This window comes from Pipra filicauda, unplaced genomic scaffold, assembly GCF_003945595.2.
Source record: "Pipra filicauda isolate LSUMZ 115617 unplaced genomic scaffold, ASM394559v2 scaffold230_size2164044_pilon, whole genome shotgun sequence".
In the NCBI taxonomy this organism is placed as follows: Eukaryota; Metazoa; Chordata; class Aves; order Passeriformes; family Pipridae; genus Pipra; species Pipra filicauda.
Window position 1 is genome coordinate 454,569 of NW_024104344.1, and position 25,301 is coordinate 479,869.

A 25,301-nucleotide genomic window follows, 5' to 3' on the forward strand; every position below is an offset into this window, starting at 1 on the left:
AGAAATACTAAGTTCCGTTTGCAGTTATGGGACTGCCTTCATTTCCTCTAAATGCCATACCCCAAGTTTTACAAGAACAAGTCTTACAAGACTTGATTACTTTAGTGGAACCAATTGTTTTATATGAGAAAACACTTCAGCTCAATAAGTCCAGATTTTTATATTGGTTAATGATACAGAGACATTTCACAGTGTGAGACAAAGTTCCACAGACAGAATCTATTTCCTTCTTAAGACCAGTAGATAGTGGATGGTCACAGGATACTTCAGCACAAATGGAATAAAATAAATTTGACTTTGAAAATCCGTAATTGTTTTGCTAGTAGATGAACACACTTTCCCTTAGACTTCAGATTCTGAATTCTGCAGATGAATATCACACATCATTTAACACCGGTCTTGCAGAGTCTTTGGAGCATCCTATGCACAGAGACAAGGAAGTGTTTTCCTTCCTTGCTTGGGAAGATGATGACCCATGTTCAAAGCAACTGCTTGGGGTGCAAATAATCTGACTTTTGTCCATGGCTCTATTTCAGCTTTTCTACAACTGGCTTAAGCAAGTTAATGCTTCAGTTTCTCTGTCTATGAAGTCAGACTCAAAACACTTCCTAAGGACAGTAAAATTGAGATTTTAATTCATTATGGAGCATAATGAAGTCAGATAATAGAATAGAGGCCATGGCACAAAGTCTATATTAATCCTGCCAGCCATTGGCTGATATCCAGTAATCTGACCACTTCCAGATGAAGTGCCCTGCCCACATGCTTATTACTTCCTATGACCTTTCCAATACTTTTGGTAGGCCTGAAGAAACGCTCATTCTCCATGCACAGATCCCACTGAAGTATGTAGATTTCAGGCCTCTGTTTTGGTTCTGTCCTGGCTATCAGCCTGCAGCTGCTGGAAGCTTACCCTGCCCCACCCATATACTCTCTCCTTATGGTCCCTTTGCCAGGCTTCCAGGTGCTGCCCTCCAATGCCTACCGATATTGCCAGGAGTTTAGTAGAGATGTCCTATCTACCCACGTGTTGATAGCTTTGCCATATTCTGGCTGCCTGAAGTTGCCCTGTACACCTGCTCTAAATGTATTCTCCAAATGGATTGTGCTGCTCCATTTCATGCTGCAATTTTTTTTTATGCTTCCAGGAGAAATATGTTAAAATAATCATCATAAAAGAGATACTTGCTCCCTATCCAGCTCTGAAATCCTAATGGTGGAAAAATCCAGCTTATTTGCTCTAAAAGCAATATTACACTGAAATAAAACGTGTGTTTGGATGTTTTTGACTATCAGAATTGGAGGAAAATATCCATGTTTTTTAGGTTGAAATTATTCCACTGAGACTCTTAAGGTTCCAAACAAGAAAACTTGGGAGTAAAATTCGGAAAATATATAAGACTAAATAAAATAAACTTCACCTACTTAGTACAGTGAGGATAAACATATGCAACATTCAGTATTTGTAACTTTTTATTAAATTGCCTTGCTTTATAGCATGCTACCAGCCATAACACTCAATAAAAACAAGCAGTGCAAGTTACAAATGCATTAATCACCAATAGCGTGTAGCAGGAAATCAAATAAAATAAAAATGAATGATGGCGACAATTTACCCTCAACATGCATTTTAGCTCCCAGTGTTAATGCAACATCATGTGGTGCAAATATAAATCTGTATGGTGGGTGTTTTTTTGAAGACTGAAGGAGAGGTATATGATGCAAGTGGCAGAATGACGTGCACACACAAAAAACATTGCTCTGTACACCAATAAATTATATGACAGCAAACCAACCGTGCAAACACCAGTTATACTTTCCTTTTTGCTAATTGTCTGTGGTTTCCTTTAAGTCTTTTATGACTTGTGCTACAATTTTAAGTGCTTTTCTTGGTGTTAAAAATAATCAACACACTCCCCCTGCCTTCAATTCAAGACCTTTTCTGTTTGTCCCATTCAGCCTGTGCTCTCCTGGAAGGTTATTATAATCTTGGCATTCATCTGTTGCATTTCTTTCAGAGAATCCACATAAGCAAAATCCCTTGGCAGGAATACTGTTTGTCTAGCATTCAGTAACTTCTAATATATAAGGAACATGAAGCTAAAATTAAGACCCTCTGTATTCTGTATTTTCTAATTATTCCATTCTAATAGCAAAAGACAATGATCGTATTAATCATAGCAACAGCTAGCAGTGTATTCAGATTAAATGACATCTGAATCAATGCAAAAAAAAGAAAGACATTTAGGATGACAGGATGAAACAATGTCAGACCCTTTCCTTTGGCACCTCATAGATTATATTCTTGCACTCAAGCATCAAAAATCAGCATTATCACAAGAGAAACTGTGATAAACCCACCGTTTTTAACTCTGCTCTCCTTTCCACTTACCTTCTGAGGGCTGAGGGGTCCCACAAGGGGTGGAAGGGGTCTTCAGTTCTTCCTGGGACTCTATGGATGCTGGGCTGACACACTTGGGTACAGGTGAGGATGGAGCTGAAGGAGATCTCAGGTTCAAGGACAGCTCACTTCTGCCTCGGCTTACACTCCGACTCTTCAGCTCCTTCTCATACTCCTCTGCTGCCAACTTCTCCAAGTATTTGTATCTGAAAGTTAAATTCCAAAGGGTTTCCGTAAAGAAAAAGAAATCTGTGGCTGATGCTTGTTTATGGATGAAACACCTGCAGAGAATGAGCTGACTTCCTGACACAAGGGGTACAGCATTAAACTGCCTGCCTGCTCAATCTGCCAAAAAGTGCACACCAAAGTAAAGACTATTGCCCTGAAAAACATTAAATTTCTCATTACAATACAAAAGCAAAAACCAGCAGAGTTAAAGAACCTTTAGATATAGTATTTTGTCTGCATAGTCCTTCCCCTTTTGGAAGCATTTGTCTGTCCTGCTTTTCACTCTCCTCCTCCTTCTCCTCCTCCTCCTCCCAGCCCTCCCTCTTCCAAAACTAAAACGGGAGGGCAAAAAAACAAAAGAAGAAAAAAACTCTCCAAAGCAAGAGCCCCTTAATACTGATGCAAATTGCCAGTCTGAGACTTGCTGTAAGGAGAGGACAATGAAGCAGACAAAACCCGATCTACCTGAAAATAACACCAATAATAAATGTTTGGATTGACTATCTAAAGACTCTGAACCTGCTTCTATTTGCTCTGAGAGCAATGCACTGGAATTCACTTTGTTCTCTCCAGAGCCTACAATGGAAAGTTTTCTTTTTTTTATTCTAAAAAATTTCTCTGCCGGACTCAGACATCCAATAGCTTGTACCTGACGTCACATGTAGTTTATTCATCAAAGTCACTTTAAAAGAACAAAGATACATCTGTTTTGCATTTTAGGCAGGCAGAACTCACTAACTGTTTATTAAGACCAGCTACCAATCATATTCTTCATAGTGTGCTTTATACATTTCGACCAAAATAACTTTGAAATATGTGCCTCTTCCAGATGTCTGCTAATTTTATCCACCATTATTTGCTAAGGAATAAATTTATGAATACAGCTGGATCAGGCTTTAGACTGTTTGCCTTACCCACAAGTGAACTGTTAAACAGGTTAATTAAGACTACTACTTATGTCTCTGAAACACTGTGGTCATCCTCCTATAACCCAGTGTTGTAAACACGTCATAACAGGGAACACCTCTCCTCCCCCCTTCTGCCTCACTGACAGCCTGAGTTAGTGTATGAGGGTGCACTAAAAAGCAGGCAGGGTAAAGAAGTCAGCCATATGTGGTAACAAACATGCTTAATACATATGGTAGCCACACACACATGCACATTTGCAAACATCCATATAGAGCATAGAAATGTGTCTTTGAAGAGCAGTCCTTGCGTTTTCAGAGGCAATTTGCTTTATTGCAAACAGCAATAATGAAGAACAAACTCATTTTCTTTTATTCCTCCAGAGGTATGCACAGGCTTTGAACAAATTCTGCAAGAAAAAGAACCCCTACAGACTCTGGATGAAAATATAACAAGCTACATACTTGTATGGTTATAAAATAGGAACTGTTTACAGTTCTAACATGAAGCCAATTCTCGAGACTGAATTTTGCCTTTTCAATAGAGGAGAAAGCCTTTCACATCAGTGTCATGTGTTGTTACTATTCCTTTTAACATTGGTCCCTTACACCTTCCGTCTTCTTACAAGTAGAGATGGGGCTTCAGACTCATGAAGAGCCATTCCAATTGATCACTTAGACCAAACAGGTACAGCCCAGCTGGCTGCTGCTGAGGGGGGTTTTGCAGTTTGCCAACAGACTACAACAAAGATCTGGATGGATTCTTCTATAATGGGGGGAGCTCTTTTTCAGCTGTTTTAACATTTTAGGTTCTGTAGCTGTGTGTTGCACAGTCAACCAGCAAGGCAGAGAAGGCAGAGGACTATCATCAAGAAGTGCCTTCTCAAAAATGTATCTGATTATTACACTGAAAGAAAAAAGGGAACCAGAACAGCAACTCCAATGGCAGTACATCAGCATAACTAGTTATCAAATGGGAACACTAATAATCAGATATAGCAATTTAACTGAGAAATAAAGAAATCATTCAAGAATCCTTATTAACACTTCACACTTGATAAATTACATTATTTAGGTTATTTTTTGTTTCTGACCAATATCTTAGCAGTGAATGAATGCCAGCATCAAATATGCAAGGTCCAATGCTGAAGGAGTTGAAAGGATGAGCTACCATACCTCTCTGCTTTAGGACTGAATGTGACACCGCACTTATCATCTTTGAGTAGATGAAATTATCATTATGAGTTCTCTAATCTCTGAGCAATACCCTGAGTGCAACTTAAAATGTTTATGTACCAACAAAGTATTGGGGTGGAGAGCATTTGAGCTGTACCTCACACTAGAGAGGACTTGGAAGCTCACCTTTCCTGGTTTTATTTTTAATTACCACTAGAAGACACCTAGCCAAGCAAAGTAAAAAGGTCTCAAACCATAGAACAGCAAGAACTGATATAGAGGTAACATACAAACTATTTTTTTAATTAGGATTTTAGGCACCTTAACTATAGGATTTTCTTACAGTCTATACACTCTCCTTAAACAAGTCAACATGCAACTTCCTATAGGAAATGAAACTTCATTTGTGCAAAGGTATTTATTAAAAAAGTAGTTACATAATGCTAATGTAATGGACTACTGGTGCAAGACTTCACTTGCAGGTTTCTCTGATATTTATGTGCTTCAAAGCAAATATATGTCTTTCCTCTTTATGAGTAAGAACCGATAGTTTAACATTCTAGTTCAAAAGAGCCCTAAGGATAAAGAAACATTCCTAATGACTAGTGAAATTGTCTCAGATTGCACAGCAGAGATGCGCTGCTGGTGAACACTTCCCCAAAAATACTCCACTTGGCATGTTCCCTGACAACGTGAAAGTTCTGGAGAACTTGCTTCTAATTTGTTTCAAATCTTGTGATGAGCATGCTTGCTGAAAAAGGTTTTACTCAGTTCAGATCAGCGTTTCATGCTTGTGTGCTCAGATGCCTTTCACTTCAGAAAACGTTGTAAACTATCTGTAACTGTTTTGACTGAAAGGACAAAGGAAAGGCCATCCACCTTTTCTTACTCTTAGAGATGTCAAAATAATGTTTTACTATTAGCTACTTCAGCCACAATAGATAAGACTTCAGTCTGCAGAAAAGAACTATCTATCTCCTGTCTGATGATTTTGTGAAAAGAAAAACACAAAAGTAACCAATAAAAAACCCCCCAAAATACAGCAACACAATGATTTCTGAGATGGCTGCTCTCTTATTTTGATAACGTAATTCCAATTCTTGACAGTTCAAAAGTATCTCCAGAGAATAATCTCTAGAGAATAATCTCAGAGAATAATCTCTAGGACCATACAAGCAGAACCGAAGCACTCTGGATGATTTTTCATCTCCTATTTGTACAGTAACTTGCATATTTTCCAGGTAAAAACAAGTGCTCCCTCCAGGATGTAATTACTAGCAGAGGTAGAGATGAAGCTACTGGAAGGCAAAGGTCTTTAGTTGAGTATTCCTTGAAAAATGTGCTTTCATAAGCACAAAGCTCTGAGCCTAGCCCAGAGTTTCTAAACTATTTAATTGAATTAAAAAAAACTGAAAAAAACCTCCAAACCCTCAGTCTCTTTAAATATACTATTTAAATAAAACTAAAGCAATGTCCCAATGACAAATACTACTAAGCTTTGTAATTTACTTGCTGATGTTTAGAGATCAGCAAGAAAACTTGGCTCTGAAAGATAAAAATATGCTGGGAGTGGGTCAGAACCGTTTCCATCGGTCACTGCAGTTTTGCAATGCTTGTGACCCCAATTTCCTTTATCCTCAGTTGCCTTTTCTGACCCTCCAGAAAGCTTGGGACCCACTGAGTGAGAAAGATAGGCTTATTCAATTTATAACTCTACGAAATTTGGGCAAATTTCTGAGGCAAATGGGGTAAGTTTATTTCCCACACAAATAGATAAAAGATAATCAATCATTCTTATGCATTCCAGTCCCACTGCTCTTCATTTATTGCTGTGCTTACAGCTAGACTTAATTCTCCTCTTTAATTTAACAACTTCTTTCTTATAGGAGTCTTTTGGAATAAAAGTGTTCTGTGCAAGAAGAATTAAAAATGTAAATACATGACAGATCCACAGTAAGGAATATAGTAAAGTGCAAACAACCAAAGGGAAGGATGGATACACTATATACAAACCTCTCTTCTCTTGCTTGTCTTAGCTCTTCTCTTTTGTCTAAATAATCGCGGCTAGAAAGAGAATTACAGTAAATTACAGTAGAAACAGAAGAAAAAGGTAAGTAGTAGAAGTATAAGTACAGAAACCAAAAGCAGTACAAACAAGCTGGTCAGATGTAACAAGGGCTGTTGTTGACAAAAAATGTTTGGTTTTGCAAAAATGGCTGAAAAATGTGTGTCTACACTTATCTATGAATACACCCTAGATATGTGACACCAAATATGTAGTTCGGAAGGTCATAAAAAGTAATTATATAAAAACCTCAAGAACTGAAAAACTTGGAAGCATGCTTTGAAACCTGGCGTCTGAAATTAGACATGATGAACCGCACCTAATGAGCAGGCACATTAGTGGCAATTAAACCATTCCGCATTTGCTCCATCTTAGAATGTCCCAAAAGAGTGACTGCAGCACCTGGCAGGCTAGACCAAGACAGGGAGGATACTGTATATCAGCCTTCCTTAGCAGGCACCTTTCCTCAGTGTTTTCGTTTCTACAGTTGGAAACAGAACAGCAAACTGGTTTTACAGAGTAGGACAACTCTTTGTTCTTAGAAAGTGTGTGCAGGATTATTGGAGAGATAACTTTTCACTTCATTTTTTCACTCTGAGTTTTAGATACAAAACTTTTATGTCAGCTGCTGCTCCTGCAGCAACTCAAGTAACCCATGTATTTAGCTTTTGCCAAGTCAACTTTGCTGGATGCTTGAGCACTATGATTTCAGGCAGGCCTGCCACATCCACAAATGTGGATGCAAATTTAACTCGGGCAGCGGAATCTAGTAAATGCCCAGCCTGCCTTGATACCACAGTAAGAGAGTTCCTTACAATATATTTTTAATACTTTGTTGAATCTGCTAGACAAAATTGTTGAGACCTTCACCTTATCTGTTAAATTCTTTCACAGTAACTTGGGAGTACCAGAAAGATTTTCAGAACTACTCCTTTTATAAATAACCACTATTTTTTCTCTCTATAGTGTGCCATTGAGTGAATCACTTATCATTTACTATACCAATAGCTATCAAACATCTGCTTCTAAGCGGTCTTCAAAAGTCCATTAACAGGGAACAGAGACTACTGTTTCAGGCTATCTCCACGTGCTTTAAATCCTGAACTGGTTATACTTTCATCATATTTTCAGAGTATTTTAGGAAATCTTCAGCAGGCAAATTTTAACATCACTCTTTGACCTCTGAAAACTTTTGCCCTTTCCTACAGCTGAAGAACAGTCATTGAATTTTGGGACTTATTGTTCTATATATGCAGTGGGTACAATTGTCCTTCTACTGAGAAAAAAGTTTGTTCTAGAAAGCATTCCTTTAGTTAGCAATAGCTTATGAAGCTCTTTAGCATCTTTCCTAATCCTCCAGCTCTTTCACAACTGGTGATGCTCTCCTTTAAATTATCCTCAATTTGTCAATGATGATGCCAGAATCTAGTGCAATGTTCTCAAGGCAGAATTGGAAAGAATGAGATAACAAATGAGTCATGATGGTAAATCCAGTACTGCTCACGAGTTTAAAGACTGTGAATTGCAAGTGCTATTTTTAATCAAAAATACATCTTCAGAGTCTGGGTTTCTAGCCAGACTGATGATATGATAATGCAATCCCAAGAACTCTTATGAAACTGTCCGTGACTGTTTGCTGTGGCTTTGTCCTCCTCCTGCCAGACTGTTTAATCAACTGTGGGATGCTGTGTGTCTGCAAATTTGGTGGCTTTGGAGACCCCCTGGTCACAGAACTCAAATCTGGAAGATGAAAACACTGGACATTTGAAAATCCTCTTAAATATGTTGTTTAGTTAACCGGTTTCTGACTCTGAAATAATGAGATGAAAATGTATATTTTTATTTTTTCTCCCTGACTTTAAGGATGCTCTTTCAGTGACAGAACAACTACTGTAGCCAACCTCTACTGAAATGTGCAGATCTGTTATTCAAACAGGTCAATCTGCCAAATGCCCTGTTGGCTTTTTCGGTTTGGGAGCTTCTTTTTTGAAAGATCATGTTGGCTGTCCATGGCACCCTGCTGCAGCCTGATGATACCACTTAGAGGGAGAGTTTTTGGAAGAGGCTTGAAGACTGAGACCTTATTGTTTCTGTTTCAGGAGAACTTGGGCAGCTGTTGGCTGCCAAAGATCCTATTATGGTGCTCTTCCACCTTCCCTCTGCCTCTCATTTCCTTCTAAACTAGCTATCTTCTGGAGCCAGGAGAATATCAATCAACCAACCAACCACTCATAAGTTACTCCTCTTTCCAAATTCACAGAATCACAGCCTGTTTCCACTTCTTACTAAAGAGATGATTACAGTGAAAACAATCCTGCATACTAATAAACAAGCTCACATGAAACCCAGTGCCATCTTTTCCACAACTACCAATTTGAAGGCTACAAAACATTTATCTTACCATTCTTTAGGTTATTATATTATGTCTTCTAACTACTAAAAATATGTTTACTTTTTACTCCTGTCTATGAGGAAAAAAATTGATTTCTTAGCATACACTCTTCAGACCGTAGGCAAACCGTTTCAGGTATAGACTCCATATCTATCCTTAGCCCACCGCAGTCTTTGTTAACATCTGTGCGGAGATTTCCAGGCATGGATTTAAAAGGATAAGGGGTCTTGTCTCTTACTATCCTCAGGCAGCATACCCTGGGATCCTACATCATAAAAAACATTTTCTCAGATGTGAGTCCTATACTCAGCTGTGGCCTTTGTCTGGCCATGGTTTGAAGAATAATTTTGATGATTGCTTTCTGTCAGTTTCTGTTTCCAGGAGGAAGAGACACATGACCAGAAAAGGAGGAAAAACTCATTAAAAAATGCTACCACACAGCCTGAGACAGCAAATCCTTTTTACTTTGCATAACACAAAAGCAAAAAGATGTTTCATTGCTGTCCCTTCCGCCTTTGATACCTTTGTCCCACTGTTTCATCTTCAAAACTCCATGCCTCACTGAGATTATAATTTGGAGAGCATATTAGCTAATAAAAACAAGCCTCTGTAGATACCCAGACAGTATAATTAGGAAATACATAGCTGCCTTTAAAAAAAAAAAAATCCTTATTTCTTGAATGCCAAAATTCATGATGTGTGTAATCTGTCAGTTCTTAAGATACTTAGATCAAGAAAGGTATCTACAAACTATTCATCAATTCAATTATTTTGCAATTGAATTTCTCAATGATTTACCAGTCTATCACACATTTAAAGCAAGACGCTGTGGGTAAATTTGGGTCCTACTTGAATTTGTTTCTTTCTTCACGTTCTATCCTTTGCAACCTTTCTTCTCTCTCCTGACGCCGTCTTTCTCTTTCAGCTGCCAAGGACTCCTGGTGCTGCCGAAAAGATGATGTAAGGAGACCACCCAAAGCTGGCCTGCAGAAAAGGAAGATCAGATTTCTCAGTGTCACTTTTATTGATTATACTGGCAAAAAATGAGTAGCAATCATTCAGCAAGTAACATAATTCCAACCAGCAGAATGACATGGCAATATTTATGTATGGATCTTTCAAAGCACGGGCTAAGTGTCTTCTCGCTAAATTGATTATAGACACTGTGATGAGCTTAAGAAAACACTTAGAGTAGGCTTGTTAAATTGCCAAATTTCTAAGGCACAATAAACGTGTAAAAGTTCTTCAGTCTAGTTCAACTGCAATATTGTCTAAATATTTTTTTTAACTTTATAATCCTGTTAACACAAAAGCTGAATCCTGTAAAGGATTTTTGAAATTTTAAGGAAAAAACCTGCAATGTTTTTTAAACACAAACATGTATTGTAATGACGTTAAAAACAGATGTGCCACAAACACCTGAGAATCCTGCATACAGAAAAAAAGTAAAAGAAGTAAATGTCATAACAGCCTTTCAGAATTCAAATGCCCTCCTTAGTAGGGGCATATCTTTCCTTTATACATTAACAAGTTCGGTTATGATTATTTCCTTGCTGCATGTGCTGTAAAACAAATCACATGTAAGGACATATCAGTAAAATACATAGGGACAGTCTTCTCAAACCTTTATTGAAAACTGTCAGAAATGATGGCCTCTACAGTAAAGACTTTTTAAATATATAAAGTTACATTTGTATTCACTTATAGTTTGCTGTTGATGCAGAGTTTTTTAATAGTTTTACTGCAAGTACTACTTTGGCTGGGAGAGTGGGTCCTCTCACAAAACTTTCCCCCAACAGAGTAAACATGTCTTTCTTTCTATCTTTTAGACAGGAAAAAAAAAATCTGTATTGTACAAGGTAGCTTTATACAGATACACACTGATTGAATTAGACTGATAAAATCAAAAAGACATAACTCGTGTAGAGCGGTTTCTGTGCATTGTTGTAACATGAGTTTTGCAATGAAAGGATTAATGAGAGAAATAGATACTGCTTTTTCTGAAAAGAAATTAAAAGAAACTAAACCCTGCCTAAAAGGAGGTTCCTTAACTAGTAATACAAACCTGAATAAATTTTCTTTATTTTTAAGGACTTAGACCCTTTCCCTTATTTATTTACTTGTCTCTGGTTGAACAATGTAGGCATTTAGTGTAATGGCACCAGATCACCAGCACAGATATGTGCAGGAGAAGACAAAAGAATTAATGCAAACCTATCTTCCCTGAGTGTCTATGTCTGTACAAGCAGAAATGCTTCAAAACATAGCCATTTCAGCCCCACTGGCAGCAGGGTAGTATGAATATGTCAATAATCTCAATAAATTGAATTTCAATATGTCATATCCCACCCGCATAAACATTACATAAGATGGTATAAAACTCGATATTCTGTAAGACTCCGTGCTGGCACTCCTCCAGAGCTACAGTATCGATGCTGGATCACGCTCAAAACCATAAAAATCTCTAATATGCTTCAGCACTAAGAAAAGGGGAAAAAAATCCTCAAACACTGACAGTCAAGTACGTGTGGTGAATTTTCCCCTGAGCATATTTTAAATTTATTTTAACTTTTGACCTTTCAGTGCATGTTGCAAGAGAAAGCTCTCAGCAGAAACAGTAGCAGCACTGTACTAAAATTCAAAAGCTAGAGCTCCATCCCTGTCATAGCATGAAATACCATGGCTATAAGCTTGGACATAACATCAGAAATTGCTCTTGGAAGGGGAAAACTGGACAAAGCCTCCATGTGAAGACATATGGAAATAAACTAGGAGAGATGGCAAAAGAGGGTCCCTATCAAGTCTGTGCTTTTATGTGTTTTGAGTATTCGGCTTGATATCCCATCCTGTCCCACCGAGCTGCCACGAAGTCTGCAAACTCAATTTAGAGTCAAAGGAAGGTATGGCTAAAATAACCTGAAGGAAAATTATTGGGAAGGATGGGGTGATGCTGAGAGACGAAAGGAGTGATTGTAGGTCTGCACAGCATCTAGCAGGTTGGAAACCTTTGGTTCTGACTAAGCTCTTTAAGGTTCCACAATAAATACACATTCTTATTCAAGGGATTACAGGGAAATCACATGGAGATGCATAGTTTAGTACTGCAGATGGGATTCTAACCTAACTTTGGTAGCAAAATTCCTCCTCATGCCAAAACACCTTGTTTGGAGGTTTGATCCATAGCATAGTTTGGCTAGCATTGCTCACTTGGCTAAAATTTGCAGCTGTATGAACAGCAGCTTTACAATCTAAATAAAAGATCCACAGCCATATGTACAGAAGAAAAGCTAATGTTTAAGAAACAGAAAATGTTAGCTTGCCACCTCTTTGAAACTAATCAAATCAACAATTAGCCCAAACTTGGTATTTCTGTATTTCCCACTTGTTATGAGTTCATACTTCATCTGAATAACAAGCTACAGTATAGCGTGCACACACATGACTGACTTAATTCCTTTGTCCCAAACAAAGTCACATCGTGTACAACAGTTTAGTGTATGAGATGGTCAAAACTAACAGTCAAAGCTGCAAGAAGGTTCTGTTTATACAGGTAATAACTAAACAGACAGGAACATGTTCAGCTGACTCCCTGTGTGGCACTGACTTCTTAAAACACAAATAGTCAGGTTTTGGGGCTTCCGTCTCATTTAGAAAAGGGCAGGAAAAGAAACAGCACTGATACTACTGAGTTAGTTAGTGCTCGCTTAGTGGTTAGACCTTGCAGTGGCCAGCCCACTCAACCGGACACCAAATGCTGAGACCATTCGCCTTATGAAACCTCATAAACTCACAGCTTCACTGTTGCTAACAAACATTATAACTCAGCTGCTGTTTGGGTGAATCAATACTCTTTTTAATATGAACTGCAACTGCAAATGAACAGATTTTAGCATTTTGTAAACTCCATAATTAATTTTCTACATGTGCATAAACTAAACATGGAGTAAACAGGTGTTACTTTCGGGGTGTACAAACCCTTTAAACAGCCAGAGGAAAAGAAAGTATTTAGAGGTATTCCTCAAACAATCTAAACAATTTGAAAAGGGTTTTGTCTAAGTATGGTTTGTCTACAGAATCTGATTTTTGTTTCTGTATTCCCCTGTCAATAACACTTAAAGTAAATGTTCCCTTTCAGTGAGCTCATGCTTGAATTGCAAATGGCATCAGTACTGGCCAAACCAGCTGCTAGGAAGGCTTGGGCTGAGCCTTTGGGTAAGTTTGCTGCATTGATGATTTTTGAAGGGTGACAGTGCCTTCAGGCCTCAGGAATTTTTAAGTCTTATTGTTGTAGGCTTCATCTTAAAAATGAGTAAGCAAGAAAGAGGATAAAAAAATTCTGGCATTGAATCAAAGGTGATAAGAAATTTTAACAGAAGAGAGTATGTGAATACTCAATGAAAGCATAATAGAGTGATCACTCACAAAACAGGGTTATAGCTGATATTTGCCAGCATTTTAATGCTGGTGTCATATGTTACCAGCTGGTAATATCAACCATTTGTTCAATTCCACAAATACAATCCAGAAGGATGCTTGCTCTGACTACTATTTTTAGTCTTGTAGAAAATGCAAGGCTATTAAGAACGGATTGTTAATATAAAAAATGCTAAGAAAAGCTTTCTTATGCCTGCTGGTTAAAACCAGTAAAAGCTAAACAAGCTACATTATTACATTCTCATTCCAAAAAGAAAACACACAACAAGAATGTGTCTAGGTCTTAGGATTTGTGAATAGAGCTCCATACCACAGCATCGGGACCTGGGGCCAGAGAGGTCATTAGTTACTTATCTTGTTGGAAGAAGAGACAAGAAAGACAAATAATAAAAAAAAAAAGAAAAAGAAGGCAAAAAAAATACACACAGGGCAAAGAACATGAAGCTAAAACATCTAGTGTAGGCCCAAACTCTTCTAAATAAAAATTCAGCTAGCCTGACCTACAGCATTTAACACAGCGGTGAATTAGTAATCATTATTATAAACACAAATTCAGGCAGACACAAGATATCTCACACTTTTTTGCAAGTACTTGCAGTTTCCTGACAATGCTCCATCACAGACTATATATTTTGAAGGGGAATATGTGACCTGAATTACTCTAATCTTGTTGCAAGCTGAAGAAAATATTTCTGTCTTACTCTAAGCTGCTTTGTTGCAGCAAAATTGCAGTTCTGAAGTTCAAATGTTCTTCATTCACATAAGCTCTGAAACATTCTTTTGTGGCCGCATTTCCCTCTGCTTAGTTGAATTTTTAAGATTTGCTACAGAGAAATGGGTATCTCTAGGAAGAATACAAAATAAAAATGTATATTTTTAGGAGCTAAAAAAAATTAACAGACGACTTATGAGAGGAAATCCCTTCAGGCCATAAGGTTAGTATTCAGGGTTGTCTTTAATATAACATGGTTCAGAGTCATTAATAAACTTATTAAGGAAGCACTAATTACCTAGTTTTACAAAGTGCTCCTGTTCCACCAGTCATGGATTGCTACAGAGAGAGAACAACAGTCAACAGCTCCTTCTCAGGCCTTAAGTAACTCTAAACGTCTCTTGACTTTAACAAAATAAATTCACTTTCCAGCTTAGAAAGAGACAAAAGGGGAGGAAAAGCTGCCAAGAGGCATATTGCTTTTCACTGTTAAAGAAACGCTCAGTGTGTTATGTCTCCCTGCATGACACGGCAAATTCAAAAGCATGTTGATATAAGATTTTGCAAACAGACTAAACATTACTTGAGGAATCTTTACAAAACTCTCAAAAATAAACAGAAAATTGAGAGATAAAACTACTGACTAATGCTTCCTTTGAGAAAGAAACTTGAGAGTGACCAAGAGAAGAACTGATTAACGTTAGACTTTCAAGTGGCGTAGGGGACTACCCAAAATAAAGCTACAGTGGGGCAGAGCTGCACAGAGCCTGCAGCCTGACCTCTACAGTTTTTACACTGTGCTTCTTTCTCCAACTTGCAGCTTCTCATCCTCATGTGAGTTACAAATTACCTGTAAATGACAGGTAGATCCCACAGGTAGATACAGGCTAAGGTGGGTGTCCCCTTAGCATCAGCACTGCACACAACGTGCTCAGCCAGCAACACTCTGCAGTCTGAAACCGTAACCCAGTTCATGCTTCTGTATAAACATATACCCTATGATGAATCCTAAAAAGCTGCAATCAAGAATATTGCTTACACAGTAGTTTGACAAGCAGCTCGGCCAGTGTAAGCCACCACTGCCTCCCAAATTGTAAATCAAGCAATTCCTAAAGTCATTTTTCCTCTTAAAATCTCAGCAATAAAGTTGAGGCTTTTGCCCTGGGCCACTATTATCAACAACCAAGCTATCCCTTCCTCATTATGTTACTCAGAGTGAAAGATGTCCTTGACATTTACCACAAGAAAAAATGGTCATGATCTCTAGTCTGAGAGCCCAGAAGTACATATTAAGACACACAGAAAGAATAGAAAGCCAAGGAAAGAGGCGATGTTCTTGGGAGAGCAGCAGCTTTGTAAGTTGTATAGAAGATTTTGTAACATAGGGTTCTTGGTTTATCTTAGTGCTTACCAGCTATAGTAAGGAAACTCCAGGGTGCAGATTAGTGATAAGTGGTTGATAAAAAAAAAAAGAAAAGAAAAAAATAGAGAACCTTCATCCAGCAGCATCTCCCTGGTGTTATCAACTATTGAGATGTTTCATTTTAGTAGACAGTCTAACTGAAAAGCTGTTTGGCATTCTCAGGAAGGGTTTTTTTGGTGGTGGTTTGTTGTTGTTGTTGGTTGTTTGTTTTGTTGTTGTTTTGCTTTAAAGAGACAGAAATTTGAAAGAAAGCACCAGATTGCCAGCAAATCACTTTTTCAGGAACCTAGAGAGGGAATAAAGCTCAAAAGAAGAGTTTTTGCAGACTTTTGCTGCACTTCATGTTTAAGCTTCGGGTATAGTGTTTACATGTCAGTGGAGAAAAAAATCACCTATAATCTAGGCATGCTAATCTCAGTGTCTGTGACCTGGTTTAGAAATAAATGTTTGAAGGTACATTTTCTTTAAAAGATATAGAAGAACATGGAGTTGAAAACTCAACATTTAAGGCCCTCCATCATGGGAGCCCGAGGTAAAGTATTGCTGTAGATCACAAAGCAAGTAAGATGGAAACATATTAAAGGATATGAAATATATTTCATATTTCTTAAGCCTATTTTCTAATGCTCTGGAAAAGCTGGAGATGCTTCAAACAGGAGCAATCTCCAAACACCACAGCAGGCCTTTACCACTCTTGGAGACTTGGAAGAACTTCTGAGGGACTGGCCAGAGATGGAGACTAAGTTCACAGTGACTGGCTAAGAGGCTCAAGAAGTGGAGCTTTGCAAACTAAACTTTCTGGCATTTGATTTAACAGACAGAGGCACGAGAATGAGGACCATGAACTCCTGCTCCTTTGGCACACAGTGCCCAGAGAAGAAGACTTTTTGAGATAGGCTAACTACACTATTGTTTGACTATCAAGCCCAGTGGGAACTGTCTCCTTGCAAATGCATCAGAAGAAACCTACCCTGGCAAACACACCAGCAGGATATTTTTCTGGTAGTGGAATGAATGAAAGCTGATGCTGAATTCAGAAGCTCTTGTCTTGTAAGTTATATGCCTTCATGGTCTTCTCTAAGGATGGCATACACTTCACCACCAAAAGGACACTATGAGGGGGTGTGAAGCTTTACAAGTAATGAGTTTGCTGTTCAGCTACAGATTCCAGGCTGCAGCTTTTGGTTCGAGTGACTGCCTTAGATTAAGAGTCTGAGAAGACAGTCTTTGGCTAGACAGAAATATCCTAGGTATGAGCATAAGGCATGGAAATACAGACTAATCTTATACCTTCTGCCCCCAGGCAAGATGGTAACTCAGAGGGACAGAAAAAGGCTTTTCTCCCTGGTGTGCTTCAGTCATATCCTGTTCCTCCCCTTTGTTACCAAAATTTATGAGGTTATGAAATTGAGAGTGATTTTCCTTTTCTTTACTAACTGGGGAGAGTTAATTGGTGATTTAAGTCATGAATAGTGGGAGCAGTATATTTATGGAGCAAAGCAGTCTTTGGCATTTGAAAACAGGCAGACTGGGCTATACTCCTTATTCATTAAGAGCAACTTTCACAAGCAGAGAGATACAAGAGAACCAATACACCCTTTCTTTTCTCCCAGTGGAGGGCTGAACAAAAAGTGTCCTGCAGTTTGCCCTCCTTCAGCAGGATTCCCATGGCTGCAATATGCATTTCAGAACCATGGCTCTCCACAGGGGACCCAGGGCAATGAGAGAGAACAACAGGATTGCAAGAAGTTGCCAAAAGGCCGCAGCTGAATTTAGAAACAGTTAAGTAAGCCTTTTCTTCTGCTGTACAATCAGAAATATATAGATGATGTGGATTTTAAAGAACAAAATCCAGCTACTTTTGCACTGAATTATACTGCTGTTATGATTTCCTACTGATCTTAGCCAAAGAAGGTTTTGAAAGTATGAATGTCAAAATGTCAACCACACTGCTTCTTTCCACCTAAGTTGTAGCTCTTGTTTACATAAGCAAAATGCAGCCAAGGGTTTGAAAGGCCTGTCAGGGCAACATGAATCATTTTGCTGGGCACTGCTCTGGATTCTGCTTCTTCCTTCCTCCTCATTCTCGAAGGTCAGATAAACGGTACCAGGAACTTCATCTGAAGCTCTTCCCTGCATGATAAAAGACAGGAATCTTTCTGTGAAGGTTTTGGATAACTGTAGTCATAAGCTGAAAGCAGAAAACTCACCTTGGAGCTAACCATAGATATGCATCTGCTTCTTATCAAGTGCTTTTTTCTCCCTGCCACATCTTTTAACTCTTTTTTTTGTGTTTGAATCCATATAAATTTTTACCATCAGGAGGTAGGAAATAATGTTTACATAATCTAAGATAAACACCATTCATAGAAGACTGTGAAAACTTCCACAATACTTTCCATTTACTAATTAGTGCCAAGCATTGCATCATGCACTACACAGCTTACTCTCCAATAAGCAAATTCTATCCATCAATCTCTCCATGGGCATTTCTGCAATGCAGAACATTTCATTTCAGGACAATGAAATAAAAGCAGGCTTCTGCTCTTCTTCAAAGCAGTCACTTAATTAGAGCTTGCTGAACTATAGATCTGCAATGGTATCACATTCAAAAAGAACAAGACAATGCAAAACGGCACCTGAAACTGTAAATTTAATAATCTTTCAAAAAATAACTGCATCTATTCTGCAGGTAACATGCAGCTTTTGTGTACACATATTTTTCAGACTTCTCAGAGACTCATATACAGAAAGCATCAGGCTGTAACATCCCTCAAATGCAGAAATCCTGGTGAGTTCATGAACTACCATGAACAGCAGGCTGCGAATTTAAACAAGAGTACAGAGATTTTTACCATGTGAGGTGGAAAGCGGTAAACATAACCTGTGGGAAAGACAGAGATGCTACTCCGAGCACTGTGTACAGACACTTAGAATATGTAAGAGAGATCTGATAGTTGAAGGCAGAGCACTTTCTAGTTTCACAATAAAGAGAGGGACAAAGCATGATGGCCAGAAGATGCTGCTAGAAAAACTGTCCAGAAAATATAAAATATTTTCCTAGAAGTGATGATAAATACTGGCATGTTTTCCAGGAGAAGTCATGCTGCCACTTGAAAACACAGGAAGGTAACAGGGGTCTTTTATTTAGCTTCCGTGAGACCCATTACAGGTCACAACAGATGACTGCAGAGCTCCCCTCTGGCCTGACTCTCCATGAATCTGTGAATTTTACAGCTTCATCCTGTGGGGCCAAGGCATTTTGGCTCCAAACCAGCAACGCACTTACACACAGGCTGCAATGAAAGCTGGCCCTCTCTGCTGGAGCAGGGCCAGCGCCATCAACCTCTTGCAGGACAGGCCCAACCATCTTTAGCCATCTCAGCGTTTGACCACTTTGGGCTTTCTTTGCCGCAACAGCAATCAGAAGCTTACAACAGCAGGGACTTGGAAATCTAAAACTTCCAAAGCAGTGGGAGACTTTTAACACTTGCTTATCTAGCACCTATTTTGCTGAGGTAAAAAGGGGGTGAAAATGCCAGTGTAGAGTTTTTTATTATGGTTTCACTCGGTAATAATTTAACTGAGATCAGGAAAGACAAGTTGAGGCAAGGTACTCTAGGAAGATGAGCAAATGAAAAACTTGTCTTTCTCCAAAGACAAACTTAATGTAATTACTCACTTGAATAAAAGGATTAAATCAATACCTCATGGCTAGAAATACATGTATGCTGGAAAAACCTAACTTGAACCATTCTGAATAGTAGCCTGGAAAGGATGTGAGGCATTAGGAAGGTTCAAACATCTATACACATGCACACACACAAACACTTATACACAAATAGAAAAATTCTAAAAAAAGATTAACAAAAATTAACTGGAATACAAGCAAAGGATCCTGACCTTCAGTTCAAAAAACAGGGTGGGAGATGCAATTTTTATGAATTAGAGGCCAGTTTGGAAACAAACAATCCAAATCCCATGTTTTGGGGATAGTTTTATGAAACTATTATATTAAATTATTAAAATAATTTAAAACTTATACCTTTTCTTCTTAAACCCAGTATGACATCCTTTGAAGCTGTCATTTACTTTCAGGTTGTAACAGACAGTAAATTTCTGGTGGTCCAAATCTCTTGCCAAGCATTGCTTTCATGTATCCATAACATTTTCTTATCTTTTTTCTTCTTCTAGTATCTAACATAATTCAAAAGAGTATTTTGGTTGTTCAAAATACTGCTTTTTCGTTGCTGGTTTGTTTTGTTTTTTCCCTTTTTCATGTTTTTAAAAGTGAGCTGATAACTGGTAGGTTATTATGAGTTTGCTTTACCTACAGCAAGATATGGTTTGCCCTTGATGAAATACAATGAGATATATCACGTATTTTCAAGAAAGGACAAAATTATGGCCTAGGAAATTCTGAGTTAAGCATGTTTCCAAGATTTTGTAGTTGATTTAAGATGATAGAAGTGAAAATAGATCTGAATTTATTTTTAAAAATGGAAAGAAAATATGCTTTAATTCATCTCAATACTTAGAACAGCATATGTGTGAAGCAACTCTGCTTTATGCATTTAAGTGGAAGAAGCAGAAGTAGGATGGAAATACAGTCAGGCTTTAACACCAAGTCAGACAGAAAGGTTTGAGAATGAGTGGGAAATGAACACATTCAGATTTTTGTCCATTTTTTTTCCAACATTAGAAAAAATCTGGTTAGAAGATATTTCCAGTACTCACTCAGAACAGTTTACATTTATCTCCTTCATCCTGTCTACAAAGAAACTGTTGTCAAAACACTGATTAATTTACAAACCTGTCAGATTTGGTCTCTTGAGGTGGTGACAGAGTTGTCCCATAACGAGTAGTGGGGGTTGTAGGGGCACTCACACCAGTGTAGGGTCGTGGAGAAGAGTAAGAGCTGCTGCCATAGCTATTGTATCTGAAGAAATGGGAAGAAAAGTAGGAGAAAGGGAGAGAAAGAAAGAATCTGTCAGCAAGCAGGCATGCAACAGTAAATCCTCTTGTTTACAGGGCGCTAGTGATCCCATACCCAAGAACTTCTCAAACATTCACCTTCTGGAAATGTTGCTCTATTTCCAGCTTCCAAATATGCAACCTATGATGTACTTTTAATATCAACCATGTCATGAACATACGTGATGCAAACAGTGAACTATACGTAAGGAAAATAATGAGAGATTAGAATGGTCCTCCCAAGTGACAACTCATAGTAGGAATACTTGAATTACTGCTCAGTTACTGAAAATTATTAGCTGTTTTGGGAGCTGATATCCAGCCATTAGAAAAGGGATCAAACCAGTCCAAGTCAGCAGTATTCATATCCAGTGAAATTAGGGAAAAAAGCAGCGTTCCCAAGACATGATCAGAACATGGACATCATGATTTGCAAAGGCTTGCATTTTAAATGGAAAGCAACCACATTCTTTTCAATTAAAGCCGGCAGCATTTTCTTTCCCTCCCCCAACATAAGTAATAGCTTATGTGCCATTTCTTACAATGTCTGTAAAAAATCATCACCATGGTTAAAAAGACATGTCTCCGGAAGCACAGCTTTAGAAATTTCTATCAGCCCTTCCCTCTATTTAAAAAAAAACCCCATAAACTCGCTTGACTTCAATGCGAGCTTGCTGATCAAAGAGAAATTGTTTCCAGGACTCCTGGAACAGTCGCCTCCCCAGAGTCCCTTCTATCAATGTTTTCATCCTGGCTCCTGTACTGAATAGAAAAGGCAGTTGTGTTGCTTTGCTGTGCCTTTTAACCATTGTACTTAACCAGCATGTCAAGGAGAGATTCCTGATTTGGCAGAATGTTAATATTCCTGTTCATGGACAATGCCATTTTACCACATGGAAAGCATATGATGCTCCGTAGGTCAGTACTCTGCAAGGCCAACTCATCCAAATGACAAAATTAATTTCAGGAAATGAGGAAACATAATTTTCATTATTATAATTCAAAAGATATAATATAACCTCCTTCACCATATCCTTTCTCTGTTGCTTCTTCCCTCCCACACATCAGCACTCAGTAATTTCACTTGGCAATTTTATTTGAAAAGGCTGGTTGGTTTCCTTCAGCTCCATTTAGCACACTCATCTAGCCATGCAAAACTTCATTCAAAGTTTCAAGCTTGATTCCTTAGGCATTGCTGCCTGCCAAGGCCCACGTTAAAATCAGAAGAGATTTCAGTTAGGTGCTTTTATAATGGAAGGGATTGTGCTTTTATAATGGAAGGGATTGTGCTTTATGGAACATGCCCTCTTGGACAACAATTCCAGGTTTATGTTTTAGAAAACACCCCACCACCAGCACCATCTATTTTTGAGACACCATGCTGACTGCCCAGCAACAGGGGAATAATTTTAGAAAAAAATTCTAACATGCATGTATCTGAGCTACACAAGGAATTTTGCAGGAAATAACTGCCATCCAGGCCTTCTTCCCCTATAAGAAAACTCACTAGAAACTGGAGACAGTGGCCTACTGGAGGGATGTGTAACTGGACAGTGTGGAACTTCCCTGGTAGCACAGTCCTAGCTTGGGTCTTCTCTGTGACTCAGCCAAGAAAATATTCTGCCTGTACCTGTACTGAATGAGCGATGAGAAAACTCCACTGCCCTAACAAGAATGCAGAGCTCACTTGGTATTTTCCTGACACTAACAGAAACCTCCATTTACATTTTGATCAACTGAAGGGAGACCTTCTTGTCAACCATTACATATGCTTTTCTTCTCCTCTGCCCCATGAAAAAGTTGACATAGTGCAGAACCCTTTTTCAGACCAAGGAATTTCAATCAGTCCAAAGCTAACTCTCTTGAAAACGGAGGAAACATACCTCCTATGGACTCAGACCTACATCTACTAAAAAAAATAAAATTCAGAGGGATTGGTCTGGACACAACATCCCATCAGACGGAGACTGAGATGCTGGAAGAGTAACATGGCAAAACCAGAACACCGTAGATTCACAGAATATGCCGAGTAGGAAGGGACCCACAAGGATCATCAAGTCCAACTCCTGGCCCTGTACAGGACCACTCCCATAAGTCACACTGTGTGCCTGAGAGTATTGTTCAGGGTAAGTACGTATCCTGTACACAAAGTTTATCTTTCTAACCTTCCTGTAGTACCGGCTATTACTTCCATTTTCCCTTATCCCAGGAGCCTTCATTCTCAAGAAACCCCAGACCTTTACCTCTTTTATGGACATATTACTGCCCAAATTTTGCAAACTTTGCCTTCCCTTTCCTCCAAATAAACCCAGCAGAATTCCCCCAAATAAACCCAGTAGAATTCCCCCACATACAGCACCCTTGATCCTGTGTAGTAATTAGAAGTGCAAAGGATGGTCAGAGGAAAAAAAAAAATCACTGCATAAATATTAAATATTGTAGGTACAGGAAATAAAAAGGAATCTACTCTCTAAAGTATTGCAGCAGCAATGGGAGAGCAATAAATGAGTGTGAGAGGTCTAGGGGAAAATTGCATCTATGCAGAAAAATGTAAATGTAGAGGAATTCCAGTTTTCAAGTTGCAGGTAAGAAAAAATATGTGAACTAAGTCCCTTGTCAACTGCTACTTGGATTTACAGGCTTTTCAGCAATGTGAAAAAGTGACAAAACACACCCACCTATTAGAAGAGAAAGATCAAAAATTAAAAGGATCAAAGGAATCAAAATATTTGGTCACATGCAGAAATTCAGAAGGACTGCTGGAGAGAAGAAGAAATAAATATACATACAATATACGTGTACATTTTCAGCACCTAATTCAAAGAACACTGACAACTGGGAGAGACAGTAAAAAATTATCAACCTCTTTTCAAGGTGATTATCATCATTTTTAGTGCTACTAAATGTCAATTTGTTTTACTTGAAAACAGACTGAGAAAAAGCAATTTTTTTTTAATTTTACATGAGTGGGATGGGGAAATTAAAACTAAAAGTTAAGAGAAATGTAAGAGGAACAACTGAACTGAGCAGATGTTGTGGGGATAAAACTGTCTATTCTGAGTGCTATATTATCTTTATAGAACTCTTATTACAAACATGAGTTGAAATTGCCCATGACATGGACATGCACTATAATCTAACAACAAATTTTGGATTTGGCAGTTCAGTCTTTGAAGCTAGGATTTCACCCCTGAATTTCAAGTGCTGATCTGACCTCTCGGTTTTATAGCACAAGAGCTCCATTAATTTTCATAAAATCATGTCTTCAAATTACATTGTTGTAAATGAGAGCAAAATGGTGCTCCTTTCCGTGATCTCCCAAATCATGGGTTATTTATCCACTGCTCTATAGAGGAAACCAGGATACTTATTAACCATAGACCTTGAAGAAGAGTAAGACGAAATGAAGGCAACAAACGCAACAAGAGAATATCAATCAAATCAAAATACAGGCTTACAGGACTAAAACTAATACAGTATGTTCTGGAAATAATACAACACATAGAGTGCACTATTACAGCTATAAAATTCTTGAAAGGTGTTATTCATTAGCTAAAAATTAATGTCAGCTGTATAGAAACTACCTGTTTTCCCTCATCATTTCTGCTTCCTTCTCTTTCACAGTTGTTGGAGACTCTTCAAAGTCGTATGAGAAGAGGTGAAAAGGAGTATGTGGTACATAAGGTAATTTCTCCACTGTTGGAGATGCCTTTGGAGTAATGGATGCTGAGGAATTTTGGGGAGAGCTCAGCAATGCTGTCGCAGGTGAAGATGATGATGAAAGGACAGAATTATGATGACAGACAGATGAGTCAGGCACAGAAGTGGAGCTGCTAGAAGAGCTCTTTGCTCTGGAGCAGGAAAGAGACCTCTCAGCTGGAGAAATGGTACTGGAGACAGCTGAAGAACACTGTGAAAAGTTTCCATTCACAGCCTCCCGCACATCTTGAACCTCACTGCAGGAGGAAAAAATCATGAGAAAGGGAAGAAAAGGAGAGAAACGGGGAAAAGAGAGATCAATAGATAGTAACACTTGGAGGGGAAAAAAATCAAGTAAAGGAGTGTCAGACAATCAAAAGCTTTCCAAATTTAGAAAATCATCACCTCTTTTTAAATAAAGTAAGATAACTCACATCTTTGTATCCCAGTGGGATTCTTCTTGGGGTTGGAAATACTGGGGAAAGGAAGCAACTCAGTTGAAAGGAAAGGGCAGTATTTAACCTACAGGCTTCAGAACTAATTTTCATGAATCTTTTCACAAGTATTTTCTGAACAATTTTCATGAATTTCAAGTTAGGTTGTAAGCATCATCAGAGCCAGTACAAGCAGACTCAATACACTGGATAACATGGTCCACAGAGTACAGATGCTTCAAGATGCATGACTGCATGACTGTTTCTTGAAGTATCTTCAGATATCTGAGTATCATCCTCCCTGGGGATATGATATTTTTACTAGAAACGTTCATCCGCCAAAGATGAAAATAAAAAGGTACTCAAATCACCACTGTTCTGTCAAAATTCAAGTTTAGAATGATCTTGAAAGCAATGCCTTACCAGACCATTTGTCTAGGTATGAAGGCACTAATTTC

The 25,301-nt window shown here is 38.4% G+C and overlaps 1 protein-coding gene across 6 annotated transcripts in view; it reads right to left on the reverse strand.

Moving 5' to 3' along the window:
- Positions 1-25,301, reverse strand: part of FHOD3 (formin homology 2 domain containing 3) — a 386,338-nt gene that overhangs the window by 74,113 nt on the left and 286,924 nt on the right. For 3 of the 6 annotated variants that reach the window (XM_039381552.1, XM_027711078.2, XM_027711073.2), the window contains 4 exons: positions 20,550-20,675; positions 10,017-10,151; positions 6,724-6,774; positions 2,393-2,607 (listed from right to left, as the gene is read on the reverse strand). In XM_039381552.1, the coding sequence (XP_039237486.1) occupies positions 2,393-2,607; positions 6,724-6,774; positions 10,017-10,151; positions 20,550-20,675 (527 nt within the window). Of the gene's footprint in view, positions 1-2,392; positions 2,608-6,723; positions 6,775-10,016; positions 10,152-20,549; positions 20,676-24,294; positions 24,667-25,301 lie in introns of all 6 variants that reach the window. The other 3 variants (XM_027711038.2, XM_027711032.2, XM_027711086.2) reach the window with 2 other exon arrangements.